The following is a 26,446-nucleotide window of genomic DNA, read 5'->3' on the forward strand; positions in this document are numbered from 1 at the left end:
CTGGAGTTGCTAAACTGCTGGGAGACTCAGGTTTCCCAGCTCTTAAGGGAAGATCGAGGGGTCAAAGGTCGGGTTCCGGTCAAGCCCACAGAGAACCGGAAGTCCCAGATCCGGTCGGCTCGGAGCCCAGGGCTCCAGCCGGGCTACTCACGCTCCGGAGGCGGAGCTTCAGCAGCGGGACGGGGAGGAATCTGGGGCCTCCCAATGGCAGCTCGGGTGTCTTCCATCGCAGCCAATCAACGTCTGGCGACGGTCAAATTTAAACACCCCTCCCACCTCCTCCGCCGGGACCTGTCGGGAAAGCGTTTGTAGTTATTGCGGCGGCTGGACACGCCCCGCCGCCGAAGAGGCGGGAGAAGGGCGGGGCCTTTCTCCGAGTTGGCCTATCACTACGGTCAGCCTGCGGAGAGGCGGGCGGCGGCGCCAATCGGGGCGAGCAGCTGGAGCCCGGCGGAGCAGTTGGCTGCAGTTGTTGCAACTTTTTTCGAAAGCTGGGTTTCCCGGGAGATCCCAGGCGGTGACAGAGTGGAGCCATGGCTAGAGGTATTTGCCCAAGTGGCCGGCACCGGAGCGGCTGGGTCGGGGGTCGTGCTGGAGGGGTTGCCGGGGTGGAGGCAGCGGCTGCGGGGAGGCGTCCTCCTCGGGTGGCTCGGGGCAAGCTTGGGGACCCGCGTGGGGGGAGAGGGGGTGCTGCTGCGGAACCCGCCGGCCCCCCCTTGCGGCTCCAGATGCCCCCAGAAACCCCTCCCACTGCCGTGCTTCTGTTTCCCTTCTATGAAGTGAACACCTGCGGGCCTGCCTCTCCACGGCAGCAGATCCATATGTCAGAGCTCTTTGGAAACTAAAGCGCAGGGCACCTCCAGGGAATAGGTGTTATTGATAGAAGTGGGGCGGGGGCAGGAGTGAGGCTTCGCCCACTTTGGGGCCCTCTCTCTTTGGGAAAGGAGGTGATCCCGAGGCGAAGGCGCAGATCGATAACCTGCATATTGGGGTGCGCGTCAGGGTGGACACCGCAGCAGGCGCCTTTCCTCCCTCCCCACGTCCTGAGTCAGCTCTGCGCCGCTGGAGCGAAGGCCGGGCCCCGCTGGCCCACTTTGGGGTGAAACGGGTTCCTGGCATCTCGCGGGCGCGGTCGTTCGCCCCGCATCTGGTCAGGACTTCGCCCCCCGGTAGATGGCTTGGGTGGGCTTGTACAGCCCTGGGAGGCGATGCCCTGTCTGAAGTCCTCTGCATACTTAGTTGGCTGTCAGGACAGTGCCTCCCAGGTATGCGGCAAAGAGATCTCCAACCGCTTGGTCATTTCCAGCCGCTGCGTCTCCTTCACGCCAAAGGGCCAAAAACTTGAGCGTGAAAGTTGAGTAGAATTAGTATTAAAAAAAAAAAAGTTTTGGTATTATATTTTTCTCAAAATTTCAAGGCTTCAAGTGTTAGTAGGAATTTGCTTTAGTGCAGTATGCTCCCTATAGCAATAATAATGAATAAAATAATGATTCATTCAGCAAATATCTATTGGGTCCCTTTGTTTTCAGGCCCTGAAGTCAGTTGATCTATTCTCCTAGCATCCCTAGAGGTTCTTTTGGGATAAGACTTACCCAGAGCCTGATGAAAAAATGAGGCATAGTAAACTTCAGGTTAAAGAGCTTCATCACCCAACTCTTGGAGAAAATTAATACTAATATTTTTCCTTTGAAAAGTGTTAAGCATCTAAAAGTATATTTAACATTATCTGACTAATTTATCTGACAAATTTTAATAAAACTATGCTTCCTGGGTTCATTTTTCTCATCACAGCAAAATCATTTAAACTACTTGTTTTAAAAGTAGTGCATTAATTAATCTATGAAGAAAACTAACCATCTATCATTGAAATACTTAAAATATGACTAAATAATAATTATGGCCAGGCATGGTGGCTCACACCTGTAATCCTAGCACTTTGGGAGGCCAAGGCGGGCAGATCACCTGAGGTCGGGAGTTCGAGACCAGTCTGACCAACATGGAGAAATCCCGTCTCTACTAAAAATACAAAATTAGCCGGGCATGGCAGCGCATGCCTGTAATCCCAGCTACTTGGGAGGCTGAGGCAGGGAGAATTGCCTGAACCTGGGAGGTGGAGCTTGCAGTGAGCCGAGATTACGTCACCGCACTCCAGCATGGGCAACAGAGCAAGACTCCATCTCAAAAAAACAAACAAGAACAATAACAAAATAATAATAATTACCACTGAGGGCCAGGCACTTTATTAACTCAATTGATCTTTACAAATTGTTATTCTCATTTTTTGGAAGAGGAAGCCTGAAGTCCAAACTTGCTGTCCAGACTCTAGCTTGGCTGGGTCTTTGCTTGTGCCACCCAACCTCCCTTACTTACCCAAAGCGAAGATAATGTTTGTCAGCTCCTCCCATGGCCAGCTTACAAATCACCTATGTAATTATTAGTTATTGATTCTCACTGTCTCACTTGACCCCCAAATTAGTAGTTACCTGTTTCTTAGGCTTTACTGCCCTTGCAAGCTATTAAATTGGATATTTAGATTTAGTTTAGTTTTTTTTTTTTTTTTTTTTTGAGACAGAGTCTCTCTCTGTCGCCCAGGCTGGAGTACAGTGGAGTGATTTCAGCCCGCTTCACCCTCCCTCTCCTGTGTTCAAGTGATTCTTGTGCCTCAGCTTCCCAAGTAGCTGGGATTACAGGCACCTGTCACCACACCCAGCTAATTTTTGTATTTTTAGTAGAGACGGGGTTTCGCCATGTTGGCCAGGCTAGTCTTGAACTCCTGACCTCAGGTTATCTGCCCACCTCGGCCTCCCAGAGTGCTGGGATTACAGGGAAAAGCCACCACGCCTGGCCAATATTTAGAATTGTAAATACCAAATCATTTACAGCACTTCAAATGAACAGTCTTTTTCTTCTAGAAAATTGGGCTTTGAACTTGCAATTCACTTTGAGAGCCCTGCTGGGTCACAGAAACAAACTGGTCAGATGCCAGGCAACACCTCACTCATTTTGAAGTTTTATAATCATGCAAATATTTACAACCCCAATATATTAGTCTCAGGGGTCAGTCCACCTACCTTTCACTATTTCTACTGCCATTGTTGAATGGTCTCTTGGTTGGTTGCCCTCCTCATTTTGCCATCTTCAGTTCATTATCCCTTAGCACCTGGTGGGGGGGGTCTCCAAAAATACAGACTTTTCTTTTTTTTGGGGGAGACAGAGTCTCACTCTATCACCCAGGATAGAGTGCAGTGGCACAATCTTGGCTCACTGCAAACTCCGCCCCCCTGGGTTCAAGTGACTCTCCTGCCTCAGCCTCCCAAGTAGCTGGGATTACAGGCATGCGCAACCACGCCAAGCTAATTTTTGTATTTTTAGTAGAGACGGGGTTTCGCCATGTTGGCCAGGCTGGTCTCAAACTCCTGATTTCAGGTGATTTGCCCTCCTCTGCCTCCCAAGGTGCTGGGATTACAGGTGTGAGCCACTGCGCCCAGCTGGTGTATTTGTTATATACGTATAAACTTGCGGAGAAAGGACTGTTTTGAAACTTACATTGAATGATCTGTATTTACATCTTCTAGGTACTGGAGCTGCAGAATTGAGAGGAATAGGTGCTAGACTTGTAATGTGTCCCCTGCAATTGGGGGCTCAAATGCAGAGAAAGCTATGACCATGAGTGGGGCGTGGGGTGTGGCTCGGTATACTAGAATGTGAAATGGACAAGATGATCTATGTGGGTGCTTCCTGCTCCAAAACCATGATTCTCATGGCAGTTAAGCTGCAAAACTTCTCTGCCTTGCAGAAATAGAAGACGCTTTCAAATGGCTCAACCTGGTTATCAGAGTGTCACTTTCGAATCCTCTTTCACCCTCTGGGTAATCTTTTGGACATTCAACTGTAGTAGGCTCTGAGAGGGCATAGGCAGAGTACCTAGCCCACTGGAGTTAGTGGTTGGGCTGGAGACCCTGCCTTGAAGGATGCTAAAGCATGAGCTGATTTGGGAGGGATTGTCTGAGCAGTGACCTGTCACCACCTAATCCTACTCAGTCTTATCCGTTCCAATGGGAGGCGAGGGAGGCTAGGTGGGAGGATGGCTACAAACAGCCATTTGCTTATCTGTGGATGTTGGAAGGTGCTCTGGTGGATTATGGAATTCAAGGTTCTTGGTTTTTACCCATGAGGACACTGAGGCCCAGACTGGGGAAGTGACTTGGCGATGGTCACAAAACACCTCTGGGCAGATGCAGGGAAATAAGTCCAGCCCCTGACTCCTAGGCCATGGGCCAGGCTGCAGGAGCTGGATGCCTTGAAGTGTCTTGTTTGCATCTATGACTTTGCACAAATACAGTGAATCTGGCTGTGGGCCCTCAAGCCTTAATGGCCACAGAGTAGTGGTGCAGGGCAGTGAGCTATGCTGAAACAGCCACCAGAGTGACGGGAACCTCGTCTGCCTATGGGGGCATTTTCTCACGGCGGGATAGGAGAACAAGGTGACGTGTTAAACCCTTCTGCAAGACCATTTGCTCCTCCCAAACTCCATTTCCTCATCTGTAACCAGGAAGGGTAGTGGCTGGGAGGGCAAGGCCATAGGGTCAGTTGGCTGGGGCTGAAAACCCATCTAGTTCTGAGAACTTGGCCAAGCTCCTCACTTTCTCCATCTGTTGAAAAGAGATAATAATGGTGTCTACCTTTGCAGGGCTGCTGTGAGGTTTCAATGAGATAACGGCAAGAGACTCGCCCAGGAAACCGATCATTATAACCCCTGGCTCTGTCTCCCCAGGGCTTCCTACCGGTCAAGTACAGCCCTTCTGGGTTTGACACCTGGCCCCATCACTTCCTAGTTCTGTGGCCCGGGACAAACCCCTGCACATCCCTTGAGTCACAGTGTCACCATTGTAAGCTGGGATGCCGACAGGACCTGCCCCCGTGGGCGTGCGGGGAGGATTCAATGCCTGTGAAACTCTCGGTGGGCACAGCGCCGGGCACACCCGAGGGCCTGGCCTGGCGCGTTCACCGCTGCTGATTTCGTCTGGCACAGACCGGGTTCCCAAAATATCCGCAGAGCCAGCGGAAAAAGGAGCCGGGCGGGCTGGCGGGAGGGCGGGCGGGAGCCTGGGCTGTCATGACGGTGTTTCCCACCCCTTCCTCCGCGAGTGGCTGAGGCCGCGCGAGAGGGGGCGCGCCCGAGCCGGGATTCGCCGCGCCCGCCCGCCCGCCCTCCGGAGCGGCCTTGCGGCGCCGCCCCTCCCAGCCCCCTCCCCGGGCCAGGCGCCGGACGGTGGGCGGCTGCGAGCGGGCGGGCGGGCTGCGGAGGACGCGCCGCCTGCGCCTCCTTCCCTGCGTGCCTCGCCCCGGGCGGCCCGGGGCTGCCGCGGTGCGCGGGTGCCGGGCCCTGCCTCGCCGGCCATGGGGGAAGGGGGCGCCGTGGGGCGCCGCCGGCCCTTCCCCGGGGCGCCGCGGCGGCGCTGGTGGCGGCGGCAGCAGCAGCAGCGGCAGCGGCAGCGGTGGTGGCCGGGCCGCGGCGGCGGCGGCGGCGAGGGCGCGGGGCGCGCCGCCATGGGCCTGGCCGGGCTGCAGGTGGGTGTGTCGGGCCCGGCCGCGCGGGGGGCGGGCGGCGCGCGGGGCCTGGCCGGGCCGGGCGGCGGGAGGGCGACGCGGGCTCCGGCCCGGCCCTCCCGGCTGCGCGGGCGGCTCACCAGAGCCGGGGCCTCGAAATATGGCTGCGGCGGGAGGCGCCGTCGCGGCGCCCGGCCCGGGCGGCCCCGCTCCCCGCCCCGCCGCGCCCTGAGCGCCCCCTCCCCCGCTTCCCCCGGGTCCCCTTCTCCAGGCAGGAAGATGTCCAAGCCCCGCGCGGTGGAGGCGGCGGCGGCGGCGGCGGCGGTGGCAGCGACGGCCCCGGGCCCGGAGATGGTGGAGCGGAGGGGCCCGGGGAGGCCCCGCACCGACGGGGTAAGCAGGCACCCTCCCCGCACCCCTGCGGCGCGCCCGCCGGGCCGGGGCCGCGAGCACATGGGCGACCCCGGGTACCCGCCCGGGGCGCCCGGCCGGGCCGCTTCCTTTGCTGCCGCCTGGCTGGGAGTGGCGCCCACACGGCTCCGCCATGAGCCTGGCGGTGTTTGACCTCGGAAAAGTTTGACTGCGCCTTCATGGCGTCTCCGCAGCCCAAGACCCTACTTCCCCGGAGGTGGCCGCGGTCCCAGGCTGTGCGGGGCCTGCGCGGGCCCCTCGGAGAGGTCACGGGTCTCACCGCCTCGGTGTTGAATGGTCCCCGAGGCGGCGAGGGCCCGGCGTTGCTGCTGGGGACGCCCTCCTCCGTCTGTACTTACTCAGAGGAGGGGCCCCACGCCCAGAGACGCCCGCAGTGACCTGAACCGCCCCACCGCCCCGTCCACTCTCTTACTGACGCCCAGGTGCGGCTTGCGACAAAGTGGCCGCCCCGAATGCGCTGGCTGTGGCTCCTGCTCTTCCCAGCTTCCCCAGTCACCCTGAGAGAAGTCCTCCCGTCGCAGCCCTGGGAGGCTGCGGGGCTGCAGTGATTTGAGAGGGGTCAGGCTCCGGCGCTCACGGGGCTCTGGCTGTACTGACAGGCCCTCCAGCCACCCTCAGCACCAAGTGGTTAATCAGGTTCCCCGGGGCGTGTTTCTGTGCTGAGTCCCTGCGGCTCCTGCCAGGGCAGTGAACTCCTAAAGATAGCCTAGCTCTTCACATGCCCAGGTCCTTTTGACCTCCCTGTTGCGGGTAGGCTGTCTCCTTCCTATATAGACCTTGGGTTGCAGCCGACTCTCCTGCTGGCCAGCTGTCCCCTTAGTGATTTAGAGACCAGCGCGTTTAGGAAACGTTTCACTGGACCTGGGATTCTAAACCTGCCAGTGCTCTCCTGAGACAATGGGGGCTGGCATCCCCTGGTAGCCCAGTTTTTGAAAAACGGTGTTGTCTGATTTTCATCTTTTGTATTCCTCCTCCTCGTGAATGCTCTAGGATCTTCTTCTTCAAGCCTCTTTCAGAATATGCTTTTGTCTTTTTAGGAAAACGTATTTACCGGGCAGTCAAAGATCTATTCCTACATGAGCCCGAACAAATGCTCTGGAATGCGTTTCCCCCTTCAGGAAGAGAACTCAGTTACACATCACGAAGTCAAATGCCAGGGGAAACCATTAGCCGGAATCTACAGGAAACGAGAAGGTAAGCTTTTGAAATGGCCTCGTTCTGATCCCAGCTGGTCGGGTTGCAGAAGCCTCTGTCCTCTGCAAGAATGCACATATATATTTATCCAACCTTTTCAGTCTCAGATTTGAGAGATTTGAGCCATGTTCTGTCTTGCTGCTGAAAGAATGGCTTGTCCCAGGGTGTGTGCCCTGTTGGTTTGACAGGTTCTCCCTGCTTTCACAAGAGTTAGCATATCCTTCAAGCTTGATTGTCTTGCTTAGTTGCAAAAATAACATACCTGACCCACAATTAGAGAGGCTCACAAGTGCTGAAAGTGCAGAAGTCATGAATTCAGGTTGTACAGACCAGGCAATTGCAGACCTAACTAATGTGTTCATGTAGGGAACTGACTTCCTTCCCTTTTATGAGCTGGCCTTGACCCCATTTCTTTTTGTTTTTTTGAGACGGATTTCCGCTCTCGTCCCTCAGGCTGAAGTGCAATGGCACGATCTCAGCTCACTGCAACCTCCGCCTCCTGGGCTCAAGCGATTCTTCTGCCGCAGCCTCCTGAGTAGCTGGGATTACAAGCGGCCGCCACCACGCCCAGCTAATTTTTGTATTTTTGGTAGAGACGGGATTTCACCGTGTTGGCTAGACTGGTCTCAAACTCCTGACCTCAGGTGATCCACCTGCCTTGGCCTCCCAAAATGATGGGATTACAGGCATGAGCCACCGCGCCTAGCTGCCTTGACCCCATTTCTAAAGTTTCCTGCCACTCAAGCATTTGGTGTTAGTTTCTGAAGCAGCATCCTATGCAATGAGATTTGGAGTTAAAATGTTAAACCCGAAAATACAGGGTTAATGAAAACGGTCTGGTCTTGCAAAACAAACTGAAACCTCTTAGACATCTTGCTCTAATCCAAATATTCCCTTTCAAAGCTGCAGTGGGGAGTGTCAGCTTTCCCCAATTCACCATGCTCTCTTCTAATTAAAACTTGTCTGAAAGAAGCAGAGCCTCTGGCTGCCAGCAGCTCCATACAAGGAAGCCTTGTGTTCGCTAACAGAAAGTGTCATAAATGACGATTTGGCATGACCTCTGGGGCCGGATCTGAGAACCAGGGCTGGGCAAGCCCTGAACTGGGGACAGGAGCCCACCCTGTGCTTGATCTCCCCTGGTACACAGGGCAATATTGTTTTATTTGATCTTCAGATGACTTGGGTTCCAATCTTAAGTTTGCCACCTGAAAGAAGGAGGCTTAGATAGGTTGCTGCTCTCTTCTGAGCCTCTGTTCTCTCATCTGTAAATGGGGAGAGAGGAGTCTGACCTCACACACACAGGACTATTTTGAAGGGTGGTTGCAGCGTGGATGCCAAAGGGCTTTGTGGTGGACTCCATGTGCCAGCTCTTCACCCCTGGACTGCCAGCTCATCCCTCGACCTGTGGCACTTAGAATTCCTGCCCATAGGATTGGGGAGAGGCGCTGTCTATAAATGGTAGTTGCCCAGACTCTAGTCCTTTAAAATAGGGCAGTCTATACATTGTACCAAATGGTGGCCTGGTATACAAGCTAGTGTATTTGGCTCATGGTTTTACTAAATGGCCATGATTAGAATTTTGGGTCAGAGTCCTGGCATGGTGGCTCGGGTTTGTAATTCCAGCACTTTGGTAGGCCAAGGCAGGAGGATTGCTTGAGCCCAGGAGTTTGAGACCAGCCTGGGCAACATAGTGAGGCCTCATCTCTACAAAAATGAAAACAAAAAAAATTAGCCTGGCATGGTGGCATGCATCTGTAGTCCCAGCTGCTTGGGAGGCTAAGGCAGGAGGATCCCTAGCACCCAGGAGTTTAAAGCTTCAGTGAGCTATGATCATGCCACTGCACTCCAACCTGGGGAACAGAGAGAAACCCCATCTCTAATATAAAAATAAAAAGAATTTAGGTCAGCTGGACTTTGGAGACCCCAAGGTCCAGGCTGTGGTCCGTGATTCTGTTGTGATACAGACTGAGTGATAGATGATGTTCACGGGCACCACACACTCCTGGGCCTGATGTCCTGGCTTTAATTCTCTCTGATTTCACCCAGGAAGGTGTGTAGAGGAGGAAGAAAGATCTGGATGGTTTTAATGGTTTTTGTTTGTTTTTTTTGAGACACAGTCTTGCTCTGTCTTGCAGTCTGGAGTGCAGTGGTGCAATCTCGGCTCACTGCAACCTCCATCTCCCGGGTTCAAGCAATTATCCTGCCTCAACCTCCCAAGTAGCTGAGATTACAGGTGCCCGCCACCACGCTCGGCTAATTTTTTGTATTTTCAGTAGAGATGGGGTTTCACCATGTTGGCCAGGCTGATCTTGAACTCCTGACCTCAGGTGGCCCACCCGCCTTGGCCTCCCAAAGTGCTGGGATTACAGGTGAAGTCACTGTGCCCGGCCTAATGTATTTATTTATTTTTCTGTTTTGTTTATCTAGATATAGTTAATATGTCATAACGTTCATTTTAAAGCGTATGAGTCAGTGGTTTTTAGTATATTCACAGAGTTGTGCAACCATTACCACGGTCTAATTCCAGAACGTTTCCATCACCCCAGAAAGGTACCCATTAGGCGTCACCTTCGATTCCCCATCCCTCTAGTCCAAGGTAACCATTAAAGTACTTTCTGTCTCTGTGGATTTGCCTGTTCTGGACATTTCATATGAATGGAATCACAAAATACATAGCCTTTTGTGTCTGGCTTCTTTCACTGAGCATCATGTCTTCAAGGTTCATCCGTGGTGTAATAAGTATCAGTGCTTCATTCCTTTTTTTTATTTTTGAGAAGGAGTCTCTCTCTCTCACCCAGGCTGGAGTGCAATGGTGCAATCTTGGCTCACTGCAACCTCTGCCTCCCAGGTTCAAGCTATTCTCCTGCCTCAGCCTCCCAAATAGCTGGGATTATAGGCGCACACCACCACGCCTGGCTAATGTTTTTATATTTTTAGTAGAGATGGGGTTTTACCATCTTGGCCAGGCTGGTCTCGAACTCTTGACCTCAGGGGAGCCACCCTGCCCAGCCCTTCATTCCTTTTTATGGCTGGATAATACTCCCTTTTGTGGATAGGCCACATTTTGTTTATTCATCTGTTGATGGACATTTGGGTTGTTTCCACTTTTTGGCTATTACAAATAAGCTGTTACGTTCCTGCATAGATTTTTTTGGGGACATATGTTTTTAATTCTCTGGAATAGATGCCTAGGAGTGAAATTGCTGGGTCATATGGTAACTCTGTGTTTAACTTTTTGGGAAAATGTCAAACTGTTTCTAAAGTGGCTGCACCATTTTATATCTGTGAGCAGCGTACTATTTACTTAATTTTTTTTTCTTTTTTTTTTTTTTTTTTGAGACAGAGTCTCACTCTTTCGCCCAGGCTGGAGTGCAATGGCATGATCTTAGCTCACTGCAACCTCCGCCTCCCAGGTTCAAGCAGTTCTCCTGCCTCAGCCTCCTGAGTAGCTGGGATTACAAGTGTCCGCCAGTACACTTGGCTAATTTTTGCATTTTTAGTAGAGATGGGGTTTACCATGTTGGCCAGGCTGGTCTTGAACTCCCGACCTCCGTGATCCGCCCGCCTCGGCCTCCCAAAGTGCTGGGATTACAGGCAGGAGCCACCGTGTCCAGCCTATTTACTTAGTTATTTAAAAGTAAAACATTTTTTAAAAAGGTAAGCAGTTTTCCAACACTGGCACTCCACAAGTGTTTTAAGTGACAGATCATTGCAGTGTGTCTCCCGATACCCAGGCCAGTCTGCTGGGGCACCATGCTGAGAACTGCTGTGAACCTGGGGCTTCAACCCCACTAGAAGGGGACCTTCTTTTTCTTCGGAGTCTGAAATGAAGGGTGCCAGGCAGCTCTTGGGGAAGAGTTTCTGCTTTGTCACCTTACTCCTGTCCCCTAATGCTGTCCCAGCCTTCAGGAATGGAGCTTTTGATCTGAGTCTGCAACCTGATTCCTGAAAGCTATTGATCAAGCGCCCTTGCCAGCGTCTCCGTCTCTGGTGCCTCTGCCTCACAGGCTCTCTATCTCCCACGTCAAGACGCAAAAGCCTAAAACCTCTGCCCAGTGTCTTGGTCAAAAAATCGAGCTGGAGCTAGGCACTCCCCCTGTCATAGCCCATAGCGGACACGGGGCTTAACAGGCCAAGGGCACTCCTGCCTGACAAACCCAGGATCCTGTCTTCTCAAAGCTTGTCTTAGAATGCAGCTGGTCGTCTGGAAATTGAGAGACAGTACAGAATAAACCCCTGTCTTTCCCCCACCTCCGCCTGCAGAGAAAAGAAATGCTGGGAACGCAGTACGGAGCGCCATGAAGTCCGAGGAACAGAAGATCAAAGACGCCAGGAGAGGTCCCCTGGTACCTTTTCCAAACCAAAAATCTGAAGCAGCAGAACCTCCAAAAACTCCACCCTCATCTTGTGATTCCACCAATGCAGCCATTGCCAAGCAAGCCCTGAAAAAGCCCATCAAGGGCAAACAGGCCCCTCGAAAAAAGTAAGTGCCCCCTTCAGTCCTCTTCCTAACATGGAGCAGTTTGGTTCCTCTGACGCCAGGGAAGCCTGCTCAGGTGCCCATGGGGGTTCAGTGGCCACCTCTCAGCCTCTCTCACGTCAAAGACTCAGATGCCCCGAGTCATCAGCAGGGATGCCACTGTTTGTCAGTTTCTGGATCTGGCATGGGTCCAGAGTTCAAGAGCCTGTCCTTCCTCCCCTCCTTACCCACCCCAGCATAAGCAGCCTTTGTTTTTTAAATTTATTTTTTTTTTGTTTGTCTTTTTTGGTGATTGGTGTTTTGTGTGTGTTTTTTTTTTTTTTTTTGAGACAGAGTCTCTTGTTGCCCAGGCTGGAGTGCAATAGTGCGATCTCGGCTCACTGCAAACACCACCTCCTGGGTTCAAGCGATTCTCCTGCCTCAGCCTCCTGAGTAACTGGGATTACAGGTGCATGCCACCATGTCCCGCTTATTTTTGTATTTTTATTAGAGACAGGGTTTCACCATGTTGGTCAGGCTGGTCTCAAACTCCTGACCTCGTGATCTGCCTGCCTCAGCCTCCCAAAGTCCTGGGATTACAGGCGTGAACCACCATGCCCGACTGTTGTGTTTTTTGAGACAGGGTCTTATTCTGTCATCCAGGCTGGAGTGCAGTAGCTCACTGCAGCCTCAACCTCTCAGGACCAAGTGATCCTCCTACTTCAGCCTCCCGAGTAGTTGGGACCATAGGTGTGCACCACCATGCCTGGCTAATTTCTTTCCATTTTTTAGAGACGGGGTTTTGCTGTGTTGCCTGAGTTGGTCTTGAACTCCTGGGCTCAAGTGATCCTCCCGCCTCAGCCTCCCTGAGTGTTGGCATTACAGGCATGAGGCACTGCGCCCAGCCAGCAGCCCGTCTTTGAAACTCCTCTGAGGCCCTCATGGGCAGGTGACTGAGTGACCCGCAGGCTCCAGTGGACAAAGGTGTTTAAGTGACATCATCTCCAAGGAGCTGTGTGCCTCCTCGGTGTGTGCCTTCTAAGGTGCTGTGTGCCTCCAGGTTTTCAGTCCTGATATTTATTTTCTCCTCTTCCCCTCTTACCCAGAGCTCAAGGAAAAACGCAACAGAATCGCAAACTTACGGATTTCTACCCTGTCCGAAGGAGCTCCAGGAAGAGCAAAGCCGAGCTGCAGGTAGTCACGTGCTTTAAATTCCAGTTTGTGGAGGGGCAGGGTGGCCCACCAGGCAGTGCTTGGCGTGTGCGTATGTGTGTGTCCTCAGCCTTGTTTTCGTCATCTTGGGGCAAGTCTCTTGGCCTCTCTGGACTTGGTTTTCTCCTGGATCTATCGGGGATCCTCACAAAGCTTGTCCTGCCTTTCTGCTGGAGTCACTGCAGGGCTTGGTTAAGACACTTGTGTGAAGGAACCTTGTGACTTGTAGCATGTGGCAGGGAAAGCCAGGTGTGACTCTGAAGGTGGATTTTCCAGGACTTGTTGGCAGAGCCATTGGGAGCCTGGGACTGTGGGAAAGGCTGCCTGTTCTTTCAGAGGCTTTTCTTGTCTGTTTTCTGGAAGTTTCCATGTTGTGGCCCAGGGTGTTAAACAGCAGTGGCTTGGGGCCACTTGCTGGTTGCGTAGCCTCGGGCCAGTCACTTACCCTGTCCATGCCTTGGCTCTCCAGTCTGTAAAATGGTACAATAATGTAGCACCTGCTAGAGCTGTGGTGAGCATTCAATAAATGTGGTCATGCAAGAGGAACCCTTAGAACCATGCTTGGCACTCAGTAAGTGCCAGCTAACTGTTACTATCGCCACCCCTGCTTCCTAGTGTTGTCACTCCCGTCTGCTCTTTCCCACGCTGCTGCCATGCTAGGAGCCTGCAGACCAGTGAGCAGCACCGGCTGGAAGGCCAGCTGGCCTATGCGGGCCTCCGCTGCCATGTTTACAGAGGGTTGAGCTATGCGGCAGGCAGTCAATATTTGCTGCAGTGAGGTGTGGTTATTGCCTTTCTGTGAAGGAAATGCAGGGCATGGCAGGTCCCTCTGCTCTTCCCCCTCAGGGACACCTGGGGCTGCCCCTCTGCTCTCCCTCACCCCCACAGTGACCACCGGGTTGGGAGAGGTGCTCAGGATTGCATCCTACACAGAGAGGTGGGGACCCCGGCTTTGGCAGTTTCAGCATTTCAGCCCTCATGCGGACTCCTTCAGCGTTCTTGATGTTAAATGCGCAGATACACAGTGGTCTAGTATTCTTTCTCTTTTTCTTTTAATTGATGAAGCTTCATTTAAAAAAATTTTAAAAAAAGGTCCATTTTCTTCCCCACAGAGAGCAGCTTTGGTTTTATTGCCTGAAAAAGGCAATGTCTTTCAGCCAAGAATGAGCTGTTTAAAACATTTGTCGGCAGTGGGAGGCTGTGCTAGGTCACTTTTTTTTTTTTTTTTTTTTTGAGATGGAGTTTTGCTCTTGTTGCCCAGGCTGGAGTGCAATGGCGTGATCTCGACTCACCGCAACCTCCATCTCTTGGGTTCAAGTGATTCTCCTGTTTCAGCCTCCTGAGTAGCTGGGACTACAGGCATTCGCCACCACGCCCAGCTAATTTTGTATTTTTTTTTTTTAGTGGAGATTGGATTTGTCCATGTTGGTCAGGCTGGTCTCGAACTCTCGACCTCGGGTGATCCGCCCACCTCAGCCTCCCAAAGTGCTGGGATTACAGACGTGAGCCACCGTGCTCGGCCTGCTAGGTCACTCTTAAAGACAGCACTGGGCCAGGTGCAGTGGCTCACACCTGTAATCCTAGCACTTTGGGAGGCCCAGGTGAGCGGATCATCTGAGGTCAGGAGTTCGAGACCAGCCTGGCCAACATGGTGAAACCTTGTCTCTACTAAAATACAAAAATTAGCCAGGCATGATGGCAGGTGCCTGTAATCCCAGCTACTCGGGAGGCTGAGATGGGAGAATCACTTGAACCCAGGAGACGGTGGTTGCAGTGAGCCGAGATCGCGCCACCGCACTCCATCTTGGGTGGCTGAGCAAGACTCCGTCTCAAAAAAAAAAAAGACAGCACTGCAGATGGCGAGGTGGTGCCAGACCACAGAATCCCAGACACCTCCCAGCCAGGGTTGGAGCTGCAGTGTGCCCACACACAGGGCCTCTGCTGAGCGTCCACCAAGGGCTGCTGTGGACTTTAGGGTGGGGGGAGCCGAGTTGGCCTTGTTAATAAGAAGCAAGAGTTTGTGCTGGGCAGAGTGAAGGCTGCGATGGGACAGGATGCAGGTCTGCTAAATCTTGCAGCAGATGAGCAGAAGGGAAGAACACACTTGCTTCCCTAAAGCACAGTCTGCAAACACAAGAAAGCTCGCCCTGTTCCTGGACCGGGAGCCGTGCTTTGCCCCCCACTGTTTGTGTTGGCTCTGCTGAGTGCAGCCATGCAAGCTGTTGCTGGCCAGGGCAGGGAGGCCATAGCTGGCCGGGATGACGTGGCTAGAGCTGGTCAGGGTGGAATATTTTCTGACTGCACAGATAAAGCCCAAGAACGGGACAGCTGGGGCTCATCTGAAGGGTGAGGTCAGTCCTGACCTGACTGCCATGCTGGGCCCAGGCTGTGGATCCAGGAGGGTGGGGCATAATACAGCCTGTTGTTGGCCAGATGGTCTGGGGTGAAACTGCAATTCAGAGCCTCTTATATACCTCCACTGAGGCTGAAGACAGCAGCCAGGGCGGGCCTAGCGCCAGGGCGTGGGTCCTGGGCAACAGGGTGGGATCCGGGCTGCTGGGTTTGGACACAAGGTGGGCCTTGGAGAGATGCCCTATCCACCAAGTGCTTCACTGCAGGGGCCCCTTGGCCGGCCAGCCTGGCTGTGGGTGGGGTGGCAGCCAGCAGCGGGACAGGGACCATGCCTCTTGGCAATGGCTGGGCTTCCTCATGCCCAGCTCGGCCCCAGGGCCAGATGTGCAAGCAGCCTGCTGATTCCGCTTGGGAAGGTCCCCTCCTTCCTGGTCACAGGCGCTCCTCAACCGCCCTAGTTCCAACCTTGTATCCCTCCCACTCCATCTCCTTCTAGGCCCATCTGTGGGTTCCTGCCAGAAGTCCCTTTAGAAAACCCAGGGCTGGTTGTTTGCAGGCCCCAAATTCCAGGCCTTTGGGAGACTCAGCCTCCCTGGCTTTGTGCCGGGGCATCTGGCCTGGTCCCAGCTTCCCTCTGCGCATCTCCTACCTGCCGTGTTTGGTCCCAGCAGAAAAACCCCCATTCCACTACCCTGGTCTTTCCATGATCACTCCCGTTTACACGGGCCCCCGTACTTCTCAGCACTCTCTGCACACTTGCAATGAATGGGTCACACAGCAAGGTGGTTGTGTATGTGATGGTGGTGGTGTTGCTTTGAGGGCCTGCTGTGTGCACTGTTCTAGACCAGGAGATTCCACAGTAAACTAGACCAGCCCGTAGGGCTTGTTTTCCAATGGGGAGTAATTAACAACAAAAAAGACACCAGCTACTTGGGAGGCTGAGGTGGGAGGATTACTTGAGAGCAGAAGTTCAGTACCAACCTGGGCAACATTGTGAGACCCCATCTTTTGTGGGTTTTTTGTTGTTTTGTTTTTTTCGAGACAGAGTCTCACACTGTCACCTAGCCTGGAGTGCAATGGCGCGATCTTGGCTCACTGCAGCCTCCACCTCCCTGGTTCAAGTGATTCTCCTGCCTCAGTCTCCTGAGTACCTGGGATTACAGGCGCCCACCACCACGCCCAGCTAATTTTGTATTTTCAGTAGAGACAGGGTTTCACTGCGTTGGCCAGGCTGGTCTCAAAACGCCTGACCTCATGATCCACTTGCCTCGGCCTCCCAAAGTGCTGGGATTACAGGCGTGAGCCACTGAGCCCAGCCGTGAGACCCCATCTTAAAAAATAATTAAAAAGGCCTCCTAAGTAGCTGGGACTACAGGCGCCTGCCACCACGCCCGGCTAATTTTTGGTGTTTTTAGTAGAGACGGGGTTTCACCGTGTTAGCCAGGATGGTCTCGATCTCCTGACCTTGTGATCCGCCCGCCTCGGCCTCCCAAAGTGCTGGGATTACAGGCGTGAGCGCCCAGCCAAAAAGTTTTAAAAATGTTTTTATTTTGCAATTTTTTTTTTTTTGAGACAGAGTCTCACTCTGTAGCCCGCGCTGGAGTGCAGGGGTGCAATCTCGGCTCACTGCAACTTCCACCTCCCAGGTTCAAGCAATTCTCCTGCCTCAGCCTCCCAAGTAGCTGGGATTATAGGCGCTTGCCACCACGCTCAGCTAATTTTTGTGTTTTTAGTAGAGACAGGGTTTCACCATGTTGGTCAGGCTGGCCTCAAACTCCTGACCTTGTGATCCGCCCACCTCGGCCTCCCAAAGTGCTAGGATTACAGATGTGAGCCACCGCGCCTAGCCAATAATTTTAATTTTATAGAAAAGTTGCAAAGATAATACAGAGAGTTCCCCAGACTCCTTACCCATCTTCTCTTACTTAAGTTACTCTGGTGAATTTGTCACAGCTAAGTAACAACCAACATTGGTATATTACTGTTGGTTGTTTTTTTTTTGTTTTTTGTTTTTTGTTTTGAGACAAGGTCTCACTCTGTTGCCCAGGCTGGAGTACAGTGGCATGATTATGGCTTACTAACCTCCGCCTCCTGGCCTGAGACTCCCAAGTAGCTTGGATTACAAGTGTGCACCACTATGCCCGGCTGATTTTTGTATTTTTAGTAGAGACAGGGTTTCGTCATGTTGGCCAGGCTGGTCTCGAACTCCTGACCTCAGGTGATCCACCTGCCTCGGCCTCCCAAATTGCTGGGATTACAGGCATGAGCCACTGTGCCTGACCAAGTTTGTTTTTTTTTTTTAAATCTATTCCACCAATATATATCTTTCTTTTTTTTTTTTTTTTTTTTTTTTGAGATGGAGTCTTGCTCTGTCGCCAAGGCTGGAGTGCAGTGGCGTGATCTCGGCTCACTGCAAGCTCCGCCTCCCGGGCTCACACCATTCTCCTGCCTCAGCCTCCCAAGTAGCTCCTCCCAAAGTGCTGGGATTACAGGTGTATATCTTTATTTTTTTTTAACCTTCTTGACCCTTATCTTTCATATCTTTTAAGTGGAACATTTAGTCCATTTATGTTTAAGGTTAATATTGATATGTGAGGTTTTGTTAGGTATATTACTATTAAATAAGTTTATGGGAAGGTTTTTTTTTGTTTTTTGTTTCTTTTTGAGATGGAGTCTTGCTCTGTCTCCCAGGCTGGAGTGCAGTGGTGCGATCTTGGCCTACTGCAAACTCCACCTCCTGGGTTCAAGCGATTCTCCTGCCTCAGCCTCCTGAGTAGCCGGGATTACAGGTGTGTGCCACCACGCCCAGCTAATTTTTGTGTTTTTAGTAGAGACGGGGTTTCGCCATGTTGGCCAGGCTGGTCTCAAACTCGTAACCTCAAGTGATCCACCCACCTCAGCCTCCCAAAGTGCTGGGATAACAGACGTGAGCCACCATGCCTGGTCATGTTTTCTGTTTTTTTTTAAGACAGGGTCTCACTCTGTTGCCCAGGCTGGAGTGCAGTGTCACAGTCATGGCTCACTGCAGCCTCAACCTCCTGGGCTCCAGCAATCCTCCTCCTTCCTCAGCCTCTAGAGTAGCTGGGACCAAAGGTGTATGCCACCACACCTAGCTTATTTATTTTTTGTAGGGACAGGGTCTGGATCTGTTGCTTAGGCTGGTCTCTAACTCCTGTCCTTAAGCGATCCTTCCTCCTGGTTTTCCTGAAGTGTTGGGATTACAGGAGAGAGCCACCGCCCCTGGCCTCATTTACATTTTAAAAGACCCCTCTGGCTACCTTATGGAGAACTGAGTGTTCCCTGGGGTCAGAGTGAAAGCCTGGTGACTAGCGAGGGGGCCGGGGTGGGGCCGGGCCTCGGCTGGGCTGCAGGGCCGCAGTGGGAATGGAGATGGAGAGGAGGTGGCAGGATTTGGGACTGTCCTTGAGGTTACTCATTCACCATTGTTCCCAGCACAGACTGCAGCGCCTGGCACATTGCAGGTGTGGATTGAGTGCCTGGAAAAGCTGCAGGCTGGTTTGGGCCTCTGTGTAGGGGGAATGGGCTGAGCTCAGCAGTTGGTGTCAGGCTCCTGACACGTGCCATCTGGTTTGGTGAAAGTCTATGCCGTCAAGACATGCTGGTTTGGGGTGAGCCACACTGGTTTGGAGCTTCTGATCTGTCTTCATTTGGTTCCCTTTTGCTCTGTAGTATCTGTGCAGTGGCAGAGCAGTAGAACCCAGGGTTAGGGATGGAGGTAGGTGCAGGAGGGGTGGCCTTAGAGGAGAGGTGGATCCAGGGGTGCCCCCTCCCAGTTCTCTGTTCAGGGCTGTATTGACCCTCGGGATTGGAGGCCCTCTTCTCATCCATGGTGGTGGCCTCCATACAGGTGAATCTCAGCGATCCTAAACAGAAGTATGAGCCATCAGACCAGAGCCATGTGGACTGCGTGTGTCCCATCCAAAGGGCACAGCCTCTGATCTGCTGTACCCGATTTTCTTTTTTCTTTTTTTTTTTCTTTTTAAGATGGAGTCTTGCTGTGTCGCCCAGGCTGGAGTGCAGTAGCACAATCTTGGCTCACTGCAACCTCCACCTCCCAGGTTCAAGCGATTCTCCTGCCTCAGCCTCCCGAGTAGCTGGGACTACAGGCTCCTACCACACCTGGCTAATTTTTGTATCTTTAATAGAGACAGGGTTTTACCTATTTGCCAGGCTGGTCTCGAACTCGTGACCTTACGATCCGCCCGCCTCGGCCTCCCAAAGTGTTGCGATTACAGGCGTGAGCCACCGCGCCTGGCCCACTGTACCTGATTTTCTGTGAAGTCAGAGGCCTGATTTTCAGGTGTGGGCAAGTTGGATATTTTTTAACGTGCTGCATGGGCAACAGAACATATCTACGAGCCCCATTCTGTTCTTGGGTCCCCACTGTTTCCCTCCTGATCCAGTTGAACCCCAGGTGACAGATCTTCCACAACAGATGGGTGATGAGAAAAGGAGGGATACTTGGGGGCTTTGCCATCACTGGGGACCCATCATCCCCAGTGATGCCAAATGAGGCCGATTGTGGCCCGGTGGGCATGGCCTGGGCAATCAGGGCTCAAGACCATCAAGCTATGCATGATGGGCCTAGGAGAAGATACTGATGCTGTTTTTCTTTCTCTCTGCCCAGTCTGAAGAAAGGAAAAGAATAGATGAATTGATTGAAAGTGGGAAGGAAGAAGGAATGAAGGTAAGGGGCTGCTGTGCTTGCTGCATCATAGCTAAAGCTGGAAGAGCTCACCTTCCCTGGTCCCGTGGCTGAGAGTGGCCACCATGTGGCTTTAACCCTCTAATGGCCATGGTGACCAGGCAGACTCTATTAGGTTGTCAAAGAGCCAAATACCAAAAGTTGTTAAGGAAATGTCTTATGAAGGAAACATAAATGGACTTTGTATATAAATGTTATCCAGGGGAAGCTTTTCTTAGAAATTGTGGTTAAACAATTCAGTGGCTTTTTGTACATTCACAATGCAATGCAACCATTATCCCTGTCTAATTTCAGAATTTTTTCATCCTCCCAAATGGAAACCCTTACCCATTACTTACCACTGCCCACCATCCCCACCTCTCCCCTGCCCAGCCCCTGGCAGCCACTCAGCTGCTTTCTGTCTCAGTGGAGTTGCTCTTCTGGGCACTTCATATAAATCGGATTATACAATATGTAGCTGATGCCCAGGGAAACTTTTAAAAGGAGAAACTAATACATTTTTAAACTGTTTTCCTAGATAATGACAATGCCCAAGAAATGTGCTTTTCTCTTACTGTATTTCAACCACACTCAGTTTGGGCGAGAGGAGAAGTACTCTCTACAGTGGGGTTCAGATGGGCCTAGACTAGGGCTCCGGGTTCAGAAAGCTTCCACTTCCACCCACCACCTAGGGGGATTCCGGCTTAAGTCCTGGGCCCCTCCAGCAACCCCATTCAACTCCATGTAGAATAGAGTGAGGAGACACAGGAGAGAAATTGTGGAATGAGGTAGAGACCCAGAACACTGGGCCTGCTGTTCGCCTAGGAAGGCATAGCGCACAGCCCCTAGACAGAGAAACCAGGTGTGTGGATTTGAGCTGTGTCACTGCCTAGCTGTGTGGCCTCAGACACGTGGTTGTGCCTCTTTAAGCCTCAGTTTCCTCATCTACAAAATGGGGCAGTCTCCACCTAGCAGATCTCTCACGAGCTCTGATGTAACTGCTTTGCAGATGAGCACCAAGGAACCACGTTTGTGGAGTGAGGGAACGTTCTAGAGCTGGCCTGTAGTGACGGTTGCACAGCTGTATACACTTCATAAAACCCATCAGCCTGTACATGTAAAGTGAGTGAATTTTATGACATGGCTCAGTACAGCTGTTAAAGACTGGGGTAAGCCCCCAGCTCCCCGGAGACCTGCTGTGCACAGTGGCATCCATTGCTATTATGAACCAACACCCTCTCTTATCACCTGACAGATTGACCTCATCGATGGCAAAGGCAGGGGTGTGATTGCCACCAAGCAGTTCTCCCGGGGTGACTTTGTGGTGGAATACCACGGGGACCTCATCGAGATCACCGACGCCAAGAAACGGGAGGCTCTGTACGCACAGGACCCTTCCACAGGCTGCTACATGTACTATTTTCAGTATCTGAGCAAAACCTACTGGTGAGTCCACTGTTGCTTAGAGTGGCTTTTCTGTCCTCTGGGCAGTGAGGAGAGGCCAAAGGGCCAGGAACTCCTGATTCTGTTTGGTGGCCAGTCTTCTGGTTTTGTTGTTGTTGACTTTTTTTTTATTTTTTGAGATGGAGTCTTGCTCTGTTGCCCAGGCTGGAGTGCAGTGGTGTGATCTCGGCTCATTGCAACCTCCTCTCAGGCTCAAAGAATTCTCCTCCCTCAGCCTCCAGAGTAGCCCAGCTAATTTTTTTTTCTGTATTTTTAGTAGAGGTAGAGTTTTGCCACATTGGCCAAGCTGGTCTTGAACTCCTGACCTCAGACGATCCACCCGCCTTGGCCTTCCAAAGTGCTAGGATTACAGGTGTGAGCCACTGCGCTCGGGCTGTTGTTGCCTTTTTTCAAAGCTGTGATGCAATTATCGCCTGCTTCCTTTTTTTTTTTTTTTTTTTTTGAGTCTCGATCTGTCGCCCAAGCTGGAGTGCAGTGGCACAATCTTGGCTCACTGCAACCTCCACCTCCCGGGTTCAAGGTATTCTGCCTCAGCCTCCCACATAACTGGGATTACAGGTGTGCATCACCATGCCCAGCTAATTCTTATATATTTTTTTAGTAGAGACAGGGTTTCATTATGTTGGCCAGGCTGGTCTGACCTCATATGGTCTGCCTGCCTTAGCCTCCCAAAGTTCTGGGATTACAGATGTGAGCCACTGCGCCTGGCCCCAGCTTCCCTTTTTTTTTTCTTTTGAGACGGAGTCTCGTTCTGTCGCCCAGGCTGGAGTGCAGTGGTGCAATCTTGGCTTACTGCAACCTCCACCTCCCAGGTTCAAGCGATTCTCCTGCCTCAGCCTCCTGAGTAGCTGGGACTACACACACATGCTACCATGCTTGGCTAATTTTTTGTATTTTTAGTAGAGATGGAGTTTCACTGTGTTAGCCAGGATGGTCTCGATCTCCTAACCTTGTGACCTGCCCACCTTGGCCTCCCAAAGTGCTGGGATTACAGGCATGAGCCACTGTGTCTGGCCCCAGCTTCCCATTTTTAATCTTTGGAATTGGAGCTGTCCTGGATGTTATCTCATCCAAGGGGAGAAGTGGGCTAGTCACATGAAAACCTGTTAAGCAGCTCACCTGGCTCTCTTTCAGGGCATTTGGCCAGAGCAGCTCTGGAAATCACTAATTGATCTTGCCTGGCTAGGACCAGTGGAGTTGAATTTTTTATTTTTTATTTTATTTTATTTTTTTGAGATGGAGTTTCACTCTTGTTGTCCAGGCAGGAGTGCAGTGGCATGATCTTGGCTCACTGCAACTTCCACTTCCGAAGTTTAAGCAATTCTCTTGCCTCAGCCTCCCAAGTAACTGGGATTACAGGCATGCGCCACCACGCCCAGCTAATTTTGTATTTTTAGCACAGACAGGGTTTCACCATGGTGGCCAGGCTGGTTTTGAAATCCTGACCTCAGGTAATCCACCCGCCTCAGCCTCCGAAAGTGCTGGGATTACAGGCGTGAGCCACCACACCCGGCGGGGTTGATTTTTTTAATCCATTTATTTTGTGAAACTCTACCATTTCCTCCTGTGCCTCCATGAAGAGCCCTTTGGGTCCTACCCCATCCCCCCACCCAGGGCCTGTGCAGGCTCTCAAAAATAGCTTTGTGGGCCAGGCGTGGTAGCTCATGCCTGTGATCCCAGCACTTTGGGTGGCCGAGGTGGATGGATCATGAAGGTCAGGAGCTCCAGACCAACATGGCAAAACCCCGTATCTACTAAAAATACGAAAAAATTAGCCTGGCATGGTGGCACACGCTTCTAATCCCAGCGACTCAGGAGGCTGAGGCAGAATTGCCTTACCCCGGGAGGCAGAGGTTGCAGTGAGCTGAGATCGTGCCACTGCACTCCAGCCTGGGCGACAGAGCGACGAGACTCCCTCTCAAAAAAAAAAAAAAAAAAAAAAAAGCTTTGCAAATTGAGCCAGACCTGGTGGCTCGTGCTTGTAATCTCAAAAACTCAGGAGGCCAAGGCCAGAGGATCACTTGAGCCCAGGGGTTGGAGACCAGCCTGAGCAATATAGGGAGATCTTGTCTCTACAGAAACAATTAAAAATTAGCCTGATGTGGTGGCATGTACCTGTGGTCAAAGCTACTCGGGAGGCTGAGGGAGGAGGATGACTTGAGCCCGGGAGGTGGAGGCTGCAGTGAGCCGTGATCGTGCCACTGCACTCCAGCCTGGGTGACGGAGCGAGACCCCCTCTAAAAAGGAAAAAGAAAATAGCTTTATGAATTGAATCTTTTCAAAACACATGGCTTTAAATCAGCATCCCACCAGAGCTGGGCACAAGTGTGACTCTCTTCAGGTTGAAAAGCCTCTTTATCCATTTAATCCTCTCTGGCCCTCCTTCCCCTCCAGCGTGGATGCAACTAGAGAGACAAATCGCCTAGGAAGACTGATCAATCACAGCAAATGTGGGAACTGCCAAACCAAACTGCACGACATCGACGGCGTACCTCACCTCATTCTCATCGCCTCCCGCGACATCGCGGCTGGGGAGGAGCTCCTGTATGACTATGGGGACCGCAGCAAGGCTTCCATTGAAGCTCACCCGTGGCTGAAGCATTAACCGGTGGGCCCCGTGCCCTCCCCGCCCCACTTTCCCTTCTTCAAAGGACAAAGTGCCCTCAAAGGGAATTGAATTTTTTTTTACACACTTAATCTTAGCGGATTACTTCAGATGTTTTTAAAAAGTATATTAAGATGCCTTTTCACTGTAGTATTTAAATATCTGTTACAGGTTTCCAAGGTGGACTTGAACAGATGGCCTTATATTACCAAAACTTTTATATTCTAGTTGTTTTTGTACTTTTTTTGCATACAAGCCGAACGTTTGTGCTTCCCGTGCATGCAGTCAAAGACTCAGCACAGGTTTTAGAGGAAATAGTCAAACATGAACTAGGAAGCCAGGTGAGTCTCCTTTCTCCAGTGGAAGAGCCGGGACCTTCCCCCTGCACCCCCGACATCCAGGGACGGGGTGTAAGGAAGACGCTGCCTCCCAATGGCCTGGACGGGATGTTTCCAAGCTCTTGTTCTCCTAACGTCTCAACAGGCGCTCACTGAAGTGTATGAATATTTTTTAAAAAGGTTTTTGCAGTAAGCTAGTCTTCCCCTCTGCTTTCTCGAAAGCTTACTGAGCCCTGGGCCCCAAGCACGGGCTGGGCATAGATTTCCTCTTCCACAAGCTGCCGCTTTTCTGGGCACCTTGAAGCATCAGGGCGCGAAATCAAACTAGATGTGGGCAGGGAGAGTGTTGCTTACCTGCCCTGCTGGGGCAGGGTTTCCTGAAACTGGGTTAATTCTTTATAGAAATGTGAACACTGAATTTATTTTAAAAAATAATAATAAAAATTAAAAAAAATTAAAAATAAAAAAAAAACCCACAGAAAACAACTTACATGTATATAGGTCTTGAAGTGAGTGAAGTGGCTTTTTTTTTTTTTTTTTTTGCTTTTTTTTTGCTTTTTGTAGAAGAGATTGAGAATGGTACTCTAATCAAAAATAAAGTTTTGTAGTGGGACCAGAAATTACTTACCTGACATCCACCCCCATTCCCCCTCATCCTGCTGGGGTTGAAAGTTCCAGACCTGCTGTCGAGGCCTTGTGTTTGTCAGACACCCAGTGTCCTCCTGCAAGGACGCAACTGTGAGCTGAGGTGTGAGCCTAGGAGCCCAGGATCCCTGACCCCGGCCGCTGCTGCCAGCCTCAGAAAGGCACCCAGGTGTGCAGGGGAGCACGCAGGGCCCGGCAGCCCCCAGGAATCAAGGATAGGGCTAAGGTTTTCACCTTAACTGTGAAGGCAGGAGGAATAGGTGGCTGCTTCCTCCCGCCCTTCACAGAACTGATTCTCACACACTGTCCCTTCAGTCCAGGGGGCCGGGGCTCAGGAGCCATGACCTGGTGTCTCCTGCCCACCCTGGTCCCAGGTAAATGTGAATGGAGACAGGTATGAGAGGCTGTCCTCGTCTTTGATTCCCCCCCAACCCCACCTTGGGCCTCACAACGGTGCTACCTAAGAAAGTCTTCCCTCCCACCCCCCGCTAGCCTGGTCAGTGGTCAGCAAATTGGAAGAGGATCCGATGGGAGTGTAAATGTGAGATACAATGTCTTGATTATACCTGTTTGTGGTTTAGCTTTGTATTTAAACAAGGAAATAAACTTGAAAATTATTTGTCATCATAAAAATGAAACAAATTAAAATATTTATTGCCAGGCAAGGCCACCTGTGTGTCTTTCTGTTTTTACAATTTGACTGTCACACCAGCATGTGTCTAAGCTTTGGTAAGCATCCTCCTGGGGAACCAGAAAAGCTTACTGACGTGATTTTGAGCGTGTTTCTCAGAACTCTGAGCTCTTTCGTTTCCTCATCTGTATACTGGGGACCATAGGGTATGTGACGATTAAAAGTTAATGCTTTTTTTTTTTTTTTTTGAGACAGTCTCTGTTACCTAGGCTGGAGTTCAGTGGGGCAGTCTCAGCTCACTGCAACCTCCAACCTCCACCTCCTTGGTTCAAGCAATTCTTGTACCTCGGCTACCTGAATAGCTGGGATTACAGGCATGCACCACCACACCTGGGCCTTTTTTTTTTTTTTTTTTTTTTGAGATGGAATTTCACTCTGTTGCCCAGGTGGGAGTGCAGTGGCATGATCTGGGCTCACTGCAACCTCTACCTCCCAGGTTCAAGCAATTCTGCCTCAGCCTCCCAAGTAGCTGGGATTACAGGCGCCAGCCACCACACCCAGCTAATTTTTTTGTATTTTTAGTAGAGACGGTCTTTCACCATGTTGACCAGGCTGGTTTCGAACTCCTGACCTCAAGTGATCTGCCCGCCTTGGCCTCCCAAACTGCTAGGATTACAGGCGTGAGCCACTGCACCCGGCCACAGTAGAGACAGGGTTTCACCGTGTTGGCCAGGCTGGTCTCAAACTCCTGACCTTAATGATCCACCCGCCTCGGCCTCCCAAAATGCTGGGATTACAGGCATGAGCCACCACGCCCAGCTTAAAAGTTAATGCATTTTGAGCCTTAGAACAATGGCAC

The 26,446-nt window shown here is 51.7% G+C and overlaps 1 protein-coding gene across 5 annotated transcripts; it reads left to right on the plus strand.

Annotated features, from left to right (window-relative positions):
* The first annotated feature begins 430 nt into the window (after positions 1-430).
* KMT5A (lysine methyltransferase 5A) lies at positions 431-25,621 on the plus strand. 5 transcript variants are annotated; one of them, XM_016924540.4, is made up of 8 exons: positions 431-543; positions 5,822-5,943; positions 7,020-7,176; positions 11,440-11,659; positions 12,742-12,829; positions 19,848-19,907; positions 21,160-21,350; positions 23,763-25,621. In XM_016924540.4, exons 1-8 carry the CDS (start codon positions 534-536, stop codon positions 23,971-23,973), a joined length of 1,059 nt encoding a protein of 352 aa, XP_016780029.2. In that variant the 5' UTR covers positions 431-533; the 3' UTR covers positions 23,974-25,621. The 5 variants fall into 5 exon arrangements, with proteins under 5 accessions (XP_016780029.2, XP_024203894.1, XP_024203890.2 ...); XM_024348124.3 differs by lacking the exon at positions 431-543 and adding an exon at positions 5,250-5,571; XM_024348126.3 differs by lacking the exon at positions 5,822-5,943 and having other exon boundaries at positions 441-543.
* The last annotated feature ends 825 nt before the right edge of the window (positions 25,622-26,446 follow it).

This window comes from Pan troglodytes, chromosome 10 (assembly GCF_028858775.2).
Source record: "Pan troglodytes isolate AG18354 chromosome 10, NHGRI_mPanTro3-v2.0_pri, whole genome shotgun sequence".
Lineage (NCBI taxonomy): Eukaryota > Metazoa > Chordata > Mammalia > Primates > Hominidae > Pan > Pan troglodytes.

Bases quoted from the DNA above. Each gene is read 5' to 3' on its own strand.
- KMT5A (XM_024348122.3), top strand. From the start codon at position 5,401: ATGGGGGAAGGGGGCGCCGTGGGGCGCCGCCGGCCCTTCCCCGGGGCG. The intron at 7,177-11,439 runs GTAAGCTTTTGA...CTCCGCCTGCAG, and splicing joins AATCTACAGGAAACGAGAAG to AGAAAAGAAATGCTGGGAAC. The intron at 19,908-21,159 runs GTAAGGGGCTGC...ATCACCTGACAG, and splicing joins GGAAGGAAGAAGGAATGAAG to ATTGACCTCATCGATGGCAA.